The sequence below is a fragment of the Pundamilia nyererei genome, unplaced genomic scaffold, assembly GCF_000239375.1.
Source record: "Pundamilia nyererei isolate P.nyererei 1_Seehausen unplaced genomic scaffold, PunNye1.0 scaffold00001, whole genome shotgun sequence".
In the NCBI taxonomy this organism is placed as follows: Eukaryota; Metazoa; Chordata; class Actinopteri; order Cichliformes; family Cichlidae; genus Pundamilia; species Pundamilia nyererei.
In genome coordinates this window covers 4,488,357-4,499,083 of record NW_005187402.1, presented here as the reverse complement: position 1 = coordinate 4,499,083, position 10,727 = coordinate 4,488,357, and the positions used below count along the sequence as shown (strand labels likewise).

The following is a 10,727-nucleotide window of genomic DNA, read 5'->3' as shown; positions in this document are numbered from 1 at the left end:
CCTCACAGTCAAGCACGGAGGTGGGAACATGATGCTTTGGGGTTATTTTTCTAGTAAGAGTACAAGAGGGGCCAGTGGACAGAGACATGTACCGTTAAATCGTGGACCAAGTCCTCCTTCCCTCAGCCACAACACCTGAAGATGGGTTGTGGATGGGTCTTCCAGTGTAACACAAAAACAAGCCAGAGGCAACAAAGACGTAGCTAAAGAAGCACATTATGGTCATGAAGTGGCCTATCCAGTCTCCAGAGCTCAGTCTAATGAAAATCTGCAGAGGGAGCTGAAGCTTCAAGTTGCCAGGCAGCAGCCAAGAAATATAGAGGATTTAGAGTTTCTGTAAAGAGGAGTGGACCAAAATCCCTCCTGTGTGCAAACGTCTTACTGCTGCGCTTGGCAACAAGGGTTTCTCCACCAAATACTGAGTCATCAAATGCTTATTTCAGTCAGTGACATGGAAACAGTGTATGACTTTTAGGTAACGTGTTGGGCTTTTTCTGGATATTTGGTTAATATTCTGTCTCTCTCCATTAAAATGCAACTGCTATAAAATTACAGATTTTTTGCAAGAGAGCAAACTTAAAAATCTTACAAATCATCAGGGGACCAAATAATTATCCCCCAATGTTAGCTTCAATTTCCAAATGACGATCAGACAACAGGAGCTCAAATGTTCATGATCTTAATGAGCAAAGATGGAAGACCAAATCTTGGCAGCATCATTCTGTCTCTGTCACTATTTATATTTTTTGGCACTTCGTGTTTCAATATATCAACAACTTGCTGTAATAGTAAAATGAAAAACTTTCTTTCAGGTTTGGTGTGGAAAATTTTAATGGCTGGTGCTGCAACACTGACGATTACAGAACATTTAATTTAGCGAAACTGCAAACAAAAAGGATATTTTTTAAAAAGGGGCCTTTAATTAAATTATGTGTGAATAAAACATGTAGATACAGATTAGGAATTTCAAATATTCAAATGAAAGATTCTTAACCATTAACAGTTTGTGATTGAATATCTGCAGCGTTAAAAGGATCACCTTTTATGTTACACAAAGGAAGTGCATGTCTAAAGCTTTGATTTCATTCATTTTCATAAATTTCTTCTCAGGTTTACCAATGTCTACATAATTTAATCAGGGACAGCAGCAATTTACTTTTCTACCTAATGTTTCTTCAGCGTTACAAAACAGTACCGTAGAAAAGTGAAGTATTCTTCCAAAATATACACACACTTCAATAAAATTTTACTTCCTCTTAAGGTGTCCCATAAAACAAAAAAACAAGCACATTTTAATAGTTTCAGGTAGAATTACACAAACACAAAATAATAATATTAATAATAATAACAATAATCATTTTACACAAAATACAAAATATGAAAGAGGAGGTTGTAAATCTTAAGGCAGCACAACAATTACGCGACTGCACTTGAAGCTAGCAGCATTTCCCTAAAATGCTCTCAATTAAAAAATAAAAAAGGAATAAAAGTGGGGACCATAAAAGCAATATTCTAATTCAAGGTGAAGCTGGGATCCATTCTATTAAACCCAGACGTGATTCTTTCTCAAGCAATCGAATGCAAAAAATTGAAACCTTTACGTGTCCATGCGTGGTGATTCAAACACGGGATTATCACGTTGGGTGTATCCTCAGGGACCCTGAGCAAGCCGATTATATTCTCATGACACAATACAAAGCAATGAAATATAACATCAATGCTAAATGGAAATGAAATAACCAAATGTTGAAAACTGTTACGAGGTGCTCTTCATGCTTTGTACTTCTCCTTCCCTGTTTCACTAATGACGCAGATATGCTGGAACAGAAAAGAAAAAACACACTTAATTCTGTCAGAGATGTATAAAGAGAAAAATAGTTTTAAAATATGAGTTACAGTACTAGGAAAAAGTCTTGAGCTACTTCTTATATTTTGCTAGGAAATTAGGAAACGGCTGTAGCGATTGACAGAAACGAAAACAGAAAAAACAGAGTTTGTACAAATGCAACAAACTTGAAAGTCAATATTTGTTATGACCACGTTTGTTCTTCCACACAGCCTGAATTCTTATGCTGAAAAGTTAAGCCATTCTTGGTATTGTATACTGGATCAAAATCTGACTTTTCTAGGTTCATAATAATGTCCATTAGTTTCCCATCCCCCTGAGCCATGGATTGCATTTATATAGCGCTTTTCAAGGCACCCAAAGCGCTTTACAATTCCACTTCATTCACACACTAGTGGAGAAAGCTACAGTTGTAGCCACAGCTGCCCTGGGGCAGACTGACAGAAGCGAGGCTGCCATATCACGCCATCGGCCCCTCTGGCCAACACCAGTAGGCGGTAGGGTAAAGTGTCTTGCCCAAGGACACAACGACCAGGACAGAGAGCCGGGGATCGAACCGTTGACCTTCCGGTTACAGGTTCCCATCCCCCTGAGCCACGGGGCGACCTTTTCAATATACAGATTAACTGCCTGGGAACTGGGCAGCACGGTGGTTAGCACTGTTGCCGCACAGCAAGAAGGTCCTGAGTTCAATTCCACCATCAGGCCGGGATCTTTCTGTGTGGAGTTTGTTCTCCCCGTGTTTGCGTGGGTTCCCTCCGGGCACTCCGGCTTCCTCCCACCGTCCAAAGACATGCAGTTTGTGGGGATAGGTTAATTGATTAGTCTAAATTGCCCACAGGTGTGAATGTGAGCGCTAATGGTTGTCTGTCTCTCTGTGTTAGCCCTGCAACAGACTGGCGACCTGCCCAGGGTGTACCCTGCCTCTCGCCCTATGACAGCTGGGATAGGCTCCAACACGCCCGGCGACCCTGAAAAGGACAAGCGGAAGCGGATAGATGGATGAACTGCCTGGGAAATGGAATCAGTTCTTGACCCTGACAGGCCGGTCAGCTCTGACTACCAGATGATCTGTTTCGTGTATGTACAATGCACACGCACACAGTGGTGCTGGGAAATAGTTGTGCAAAATCTTACTGCCACATGCTAATATGTTGCTTAAGCTCTTCACTGTGAGATCAATTGAAACAAAAGCATCAATAGAATTCATAACAAATCCAATAATACACTTAAAATCACCCAGCTGAACGTGGACATTTTAAAGAATCTGACAAAGTCAAAGTGCCTAAAGCTCAAACCATCCAGAACTCAGAGCCAGCCACAAGCCAGCGGCCTCAGTATGAGCACAGGGCCGAGGCAGTTATGAAGAAAATTATAAAGACAAGTGGAAAAGACAAAGACTTGAAACTGATATAAGAACAAAACTGATATTTGTTTTGTTCCCGTTTTGTTTGGTAAGGTAAAATGTGTCAGGTGTTTCTGCGACAGGTTCCCATAAAGATATAATTTAAAATCAGTTCTTTGCCAAGTCGCCTGCAATGTGAAGAGTCAGCACTGGTTCATCCCTTGAGTTGGGTGCGTTTTTATGCTTGATTTATTCATAGGTTAGTGTTAAATGGCTGGTTAAACTGGGTCAAACTGTTAATGAATACCTTTTGAGACAGGCTGCTAGTAACAAAGTGTCTAAAGACAACCTCTGGAATGAAAATGAGTGAAAAAGAAGCCAATGTCTAAAGAAAATCTTTGAGAGACCTTCAGAAAACCTGGAGAACTATGGCCCAAGACCATTTTAAAAACTTACAATAAAGTCTAAAAGGCTTGCAAGCAAAGGAAATGAAATATTAGAGGGCTCAAGACTTTTACACGATACTGTTTATCTCTTTCAAATACTTACGTTTAGATCTCTAAAGTACTCGTTGTAGTCTAGTGCATAACCCACCACAAATTTGTCAGGGACCTCAAACCCTACATCTGGGAGAAAAAGAAAAAGAACACGTGAAGCTTTTCTTACATCTTCATTGTTGCAGTTTAACAAACTGTTCTATGAGCTGAACTTCAACCAAAGTCTGTTAGGAATTCACAAGTTACAAATAATCAACTCACAATCCGGTCGGTAGCCAACACTTCTTGGTGTTCTCTTCACCAGCAAACTGAAGACACAAACCGAAATGACGATAAAAATCTGCTCTAGCTGCTTAAAACCCCTCAGCCTGAAACATACCAGTCTGAAGCAGCTTTCCAGTAAAACTCCAGCAGTTCAGTGAAGCCATGAATTACCTCGCTACTTTGACCATTTTAGGATTGTACTGTTTGAGGAGCTGCAATAGCGTCTTCATCGTCTTCCCTGTGTCGATAATATCCTAGAAGCACAAAAGAGGAGCACAGATAAGCACTACTGGAAATAACAGCTGCCTACTTTAATACAGATGAAAAACAGTACGTACCTCCACAATCAAGACATTCTGTGTGCAAGAAAAAAGAAAAAGCCATTAATCAAGTGAAAAACAAGTCATCTTAAAATGCAACTGAGCTGAGTAGGAGAGCTGTGGTCTCCTGATTACACAGGGAATGCTTGCAACAGTGCAAAAGGCTGTAACTATGTGGGAGCTGTTTTACTTACAACCACATAAACAGGCCTGTTTTAAATTAATGTAAGATATTTGGGAAATGATTACATGAAAACAATAGCTTTGCTTAAAGGTGCATATATTTCTTTCAAATATCTGCTCATCCTGACTGCTAGCAACTTTAGATTGGAGAAAAAACAAGGGGGTAAAAACCAGCCTTTAATATTTTTAATCATGTCAGTAGAGTTTTAGCTAGCTGTCTTTACCTTGCCTGTCAGAGTAGACAGGTCGTCTCCACCGATTACTTTGATTTCACCCGTCGACTGGTCATTCTGTGCAGACAAAAATAGGAAAAGAATGAAGGAAACCTTCAGACTGGCAAGAAAGAGTCTTTCACAGGGCGGCACAGAGTCGTGCAAAAGACCAGACAAAAGCCTGTTCTAACGTTTGAGTCTAAGGTTTATTTTTTAGCATCTGGCGGCTCTTTTTTACTTCTCATCCGTAAATAATCTGCTCTTTCACGTGGTTCAGTTTATTTTGAAAAGTCTAAACAGGATCTTGAGCTTTATTGTGTAAGGTTTATGTTCCACATAAACCAGTGGACACACAATGGTGTTACCGTCGTTGTTAACCACAACGCATAAAAACAGGCGCTTGTCTGTCCGTAGTGTGGTTATATAAACTATAAGAGAAATAGAGAACTTTAAGAAATTAATATAGCCACTACAGTGACCATCAAAACGGTGAAAAAATATTGTCATAAACAGTTTATTTTGCGACACCACGAAACAAACGATAGCGTAAAATGAAACGATAGACGTTTTTATATCGTCATCCGATATATATCGTTATATCGAACAGTATTCTGGAGTCAAATATGAGCCCAACTGTATGACAGCTAAAGCTTGCATGATGCAATGGGACAATGATTCCAAGCACAGCAGCAAAACTACAACAGAATGGCTGAAAAAGAAAAATCAACGGCTCAGTCAAAGTGCAGACCTCAACCTGACTGCAATGCTGTGGCAGGAGCCTAAGAGAGCTGTGCATAAACAAATGGACTGATGCAACAAGAAGGTCAAAGACAGAAAGTCCAACCATGAAGTCTGAGGCTGAAAATGATTAGAAACAACATTTATGGGTTGTTTTGCGTTCATGCAGTTTCTTCATTGCTCTAGACAGACTTCATACTTTTTTATTTATTTTATTTTAATAATTTAATTGATGTTCAGGCTTTATATTTCCAGGCATCCCCAGTGGGCTGACTGAAAGACACCAGCATGGCCTCATACGACCATCATTTATTTGCCGAATCCTTTCCCTACTGTGCTGTTTTGCATTTTACTTTTATAATTTAAGCAACTTTTAATCATCAGCCAAACTTTTTAGTTTATTTCCACTTTTTTTAAGTGTATACTCTAAAAAGTTCCAAGAGGCTTTGGTGATTTAAAGAAAAACTATAAGACAGATCAATTACATAGTAGCTCTTGAGGCGTATGAAGTCGACCGTCATTGGGATGGAGCGGTCGCTGTTCCTGTTCAGAGCCTTGATGTAGTCGAGCAGGTCTGCGAAAAACTTGTAGCCCCCTTTCAGCACACAGAGAGCCACGATGTGGTGTCCACCCATTTCCTTCATGATCTCTCTGGCCAGCCTCTCAGTCCTGATATCACACGGTTTGGGGAGCAAGAAATAGAGGATAGTGACCTCAGTGTTCTGCAACAGTCAGCAGAAGTTGTCATTTCTTTTCAGTTTGTGTCAGCAAGCAAATGTTTCTGAAAGATTTCTGATTGCTGTAAGTTTGTCTGCATTAATCAGTGAATCCAGGTTTAACAGAGCACTTTCATCCACCACTTGCAGGAAATCTCTGGCAAGTCATAGCTGTATGAATGGGACCACCCACCTGTCCAAAATGAGTCCATGTGGGATATAGACCCTCTCCAGGTCAGCAGCATAATGCTTTGGTATGCAGAAAAGGTCCAAGTCATAACCCTGCTCCTCATCACTGATCTGAAAATAATAATAAGAAAAAACATTAGCACAAAAGAATTGAAAGAAAAATCTCAGGGGGGGGATTACCAAACAAGGAGCATGGGGGGGGGGCTCACCTGACACAGGGCAACCAAGGTGAAAGAGATCAGGTTAATGGAAGTCTACTTTCCCACGAATTTTGCTGCCACACTAGTTTATCTGCCTCATTTTACCACCTAGGGCCACACTGAGCCGTCTCAAGAAAAAAAACCTGGATTCTCAGAAAGAGGAAGTTTTCCAATTTGGACATCATTAAAGCGTCAAAGCGTCAATGAATCATTCCTTTGTTGCTGCTGAAGGTCTCCTCACAAACATTTTGTCCAGCAAGATACTGCCATCTGATCTCCTTCCAGAAGTGTATGCCTCTTCCTAAGGAGGTACTTGGTAATTTGTAAAATTACATTTTATGCTGCAGGTCAAACAGCAGACCACAGGAAACCAAACAACATGACTGGCATCATGTGACAGCTGCAGCACAGAGTTCGAGGAGTCGTGGGAGGGATGAGAAAAACTGAGAAAGGGACGGTGCAGAATTTGAATCAAATACAGGAATGAACGCACCAAAACTCTGGATAACACGGTTCCCATTCTCGTGCCACATGCAGCTACACTGAAATAAAGCCTTTCCCTTTAGTCCTGCTGACATGTGGGTCAGTTTGTGAACTCTTGATAAAGGCTGATACAAAGCAGATGTCATCACAGTCACATGATTAGAAAGAGTATGTTCCACTGTTACTCACAGACTTGCTGTTTGTTTTAAAGACGTATTCGGTTCATTTTCTGCTTCGTATTTATATTCAAGAACTCAGAAATCTATCATACCAAACAAAAACAATGGAACAAGGAAAAACAAATCAAGAAAACATAGTTGTATTTGCTTTATTTGTGGGCATTTTACCCTTTATTGGACTGGGCGGTGGAGAGAAGAGACAGGAAAGTATGGAGAGAGGAATGGGGATGAAATGCAGGAAATAAGTCAGCAGCAGGCTTGAAACCAGTACTCTAAAAGTACTCTAGCCTTCAGTAGGAGTCTCCTAGTCAACCATAATTTCCCTCTTGATTAGAAATGGCAGCTATTTTAAAACCCATATACATTTAAAGCCCAAAAATAATTCAGAAAATGACAGCAGACAGCACAATTATGTGCAACAAATAGTATTATCAGATATTCTAAAACAGTCATAGAAACACCTTAATAAATACGTACCCCTGTAAACACACAATGATTTGGAAATGTGCTTACAGACTAGCCCTGGTCAGGAACAAAGGTAATACAACTAGCAAAATGTCACTCTGCTGGTGCAACATCCTTTATCTATAGAGGACAAGGAGCAGATAACAGTGAAAAGAAACAAACTTCTTTCACATACATTTACCTAATATTTTAAACTTAAGCTATGTCTCATATAACTGCTGTTATAAAGCATCAACATTTATCAAAACGCAGAAAAACAAATCCAGTGATCCAGACTGTGGTCAAAGGAATGATGACCTTTGTGCTTGCATATTGGTCTATGTTTGACAACTTGCCAATTTTTCTTTCAATGTGATTAAGACAACAGCACAGTAAAAAGATACATTTTAGCCGAATGGACACTTTGCTTTATTATCTGTGTCTGCAAATGTTTTGGGAAATCTGTTTCCCAGAAAGGATCACAAGTACACTGGGCTTAAAATGCTGGCAACAGCCTGAAAAACAGCACACCGGTTATCTATTTACTGATCCTAGTGTAGGGGCCAGGGTAGCCTGTAGTACAGTGCACAACACAAAACACACACCAACAGATCCAGTGAGGTAGGACCTTGTATTTTGACTCAGAATGATGTAAGAAAAAGTAAATGTTACTTATCTTTTGTTAACGGCTATTTCAGTCCATCTGTGTGTCTTTTCTTTAATCTTAAAAAAGCTTAAAATTCAGTACAGCTTGGGACTTTTTCCAGAAGCAGAAGAGAACTTTTTCCATCTGTGACATCAGCTCTGCAGCGCAGACATCCACACCAACATATTTGATGTAATGTCACACATACTGGTGGTGAAATCGAATTTATTTCATTGCTGGGCCAATTTAATTTTCCACAATGCAATCACTGTACACCACCAAGCAGCTCTTCTACAGTTAGCTACTTTATATTTCAGACTGAAGTGGGCAAATCAAGCCAAATATCAGTAGCAATACTAGTACTGGTATGGGCTCAATACTAGCACAAAAGGATCTATACTTTGACTTGTGCTAAATTCATTGTTTATTTGGAAATGGGTATGAAATATTTATTTATAGCCTATAATACATTTAAACAACAGAACTACTTATGACGTTGATTACTTATGATGGAAGGTAAAAATCACAGTGATTTGGTTGTCATTAAAATGTATTTAGAATTGTCAAATTAATGATGGCATCTCCACTACTCTCCTCTCCATCAGCTGCCTTTACGAGTGAAAAGTATCGGTATGTGTACTGGCCCTGTATCTACTTGGTGTCGGACCGATACCAAACTGCACGCACACTCGGGATCCTAAAGGGTTTAAAGACACCACATTCTCATACAAGTGTGGAAGCAAGATTTATACAGAGGTCTAAAGCCGCCCCAACATATTCGTATATTACATAAATACCACAATAGACCCATTTCTGTAATATACTTACATATCTATATTATTGCTAATATATATATTGTAATATATCTATATCATGGCTAAAGCACTTCTGGATGGATGCAAACTGCATTTCGTTGCCCTGTACCTGTGACATGTGCAATGACAATAAAGTTGAATTCTATTCTATTCTATTCTACACCAACATAAACACAGTGCCGTGCACCGTTACTTAGGAGCCACACTTAAAGGGCGCGTGCTCTAACACGCCCCCTTCTTTACCCCCTCGTTCGTTTCGAGCACTTTGTTATTTTGTATAATGGTTCTGCTGACAGACGCATACACCCACACGTTAGTGGGTCCACCGCTTGCGTCACGTACGTAAGGCATATGTGGAGCGCGTGTCTATAGAGCGCCACAGGCCAAGCTGTATTGAATACAATATCCATGCAAAATAAATAAAGTAAAATACAACAAAAAGTTACCGATGTGTGAGTGGTGAAGAGTACTCAGTCCACACAGGTAGCTATCATCTAATAACTGCGGCTAACAGCCCGTCCACACACAGCGTGTTTGGCTGCATGCAGAGGTAACCTCCAACCACCTTCTGTCTCTTATTTCACTTGGGAAGAACTTACCACCACACAGGAGCTGGAAGTCGCCATGTCCGTGTCAGTCCCTGCCGTTAACAACGTGTGTACTCCAAGGTGCGGACTTCAGACAGAAAACGCTACAGCGTATCCTCAGCTTGATCTCGCGGACTCTTCACCCTCGCGACAGCGTACACATGGAGCAGATAGCTCCGCTGCTATCAGAGGTGTCTGTCTTCTTCCGGGTTCGCGCCTCTGCTGCTGTCCCGTTGCAAGCACGTGATCGTACGCACAAGGGCGGCGGGCAAATCGAAAAATGAGGGGAGGGGTCAACTCCTCCCATCGTACATAGGCTGTTGGAGAGCTGCCAATCAAAGAACAAAGCTCCGTCGAAATCCAACGAACCCGAGTTTAAGAAGATTCTATTGGTCATAGATACACAATGTTGCACACACCCACCCAACACTTCAACCAATGACCTCGCTTAAAGTTGCACTAATGAAAGAGGCTACCTTTTTAGGCGAAGCTGATCATCATTCAGGACAGGGTGTTAACCGTTAACTTCTTCATCATCTTCTTTCGGCTGCTCCCCTTCTTCCATCTCACTCCATCTCTAGCATCCTCATACCAGCCCTCTGCAAGTTCTCCTCCACTACATAATCTTCTCTGTGGTCTTCCTCTTTTCCTCCTGCCTGTCAGCTCCATCTTCAGCATCCTTTGTACAGTGTATCCACTATCTCTCCTCTGCACATGTCCAAACTGCCTCAGTTTTTCCTCTCTAACTTTGTCTCCAACCTAAGCTGTGCCTCTGATGTACTAAATTCTAATCCTGTGCATTCTGGTCACTCTCAATGAAAGTCTTAACACCTACAGCTTACTCTCCTGTCTTTAAGTCGGTGCCACCTTCTCCAAACCATAATTCAATTTTCAATTCAATTTTATTTATATAGCACCAAATCACAACAAAAGTCACCTCAAGGCGCTTCATAGGTACAGAGACAAACCCAACAATCATATGACCCCCTATGAGCAAGCACTTTGGCGACAGTGGGAAGGAAAAACTCCCTTTTAACAGGAAGAAACCTCCGGCAGAACCAGG

General features: G+C 40.8%; 1 protein-coding gene across 1 annotated transcript; it reads right to left on the bottom strand.

Moving 5' to 3' along the window:
* Nucleotides 1–1,331: 1,331 nt before the first annotated feature.
* hprt1 (hypoxanthine phosphoribosyltransferase 1) lies at nt 1,332–9,924 on the bottom strand. The gene is made up of 9 exons (XM_005719486.1): nt 9,677–9,924; nt 6,315–6,421; nt 5,891–6,074; nt 4,680–4,745; nt 4,291–4,308; nt 4,124–4,206; nt 3,950–3,996; nt 3,741–3,817; nt 1,332–1,818 (listed from the first exon to the last, which is right to left on the bottom strand). The coding sequence occupies exons 1-9, from the start codon at nt 9,701–9,703 to the stop codon at nt 1,771–1,773; spliced, it is 657 nt and encodes a 218-aa protein (XP_005719543.1). The 5' UTR covers nt 9,704–9,924; the 3' UTR covers nt 1,332–1,770.
* Nucleotides 9,925–10,727: the final 803 nt, after the last annotated feature.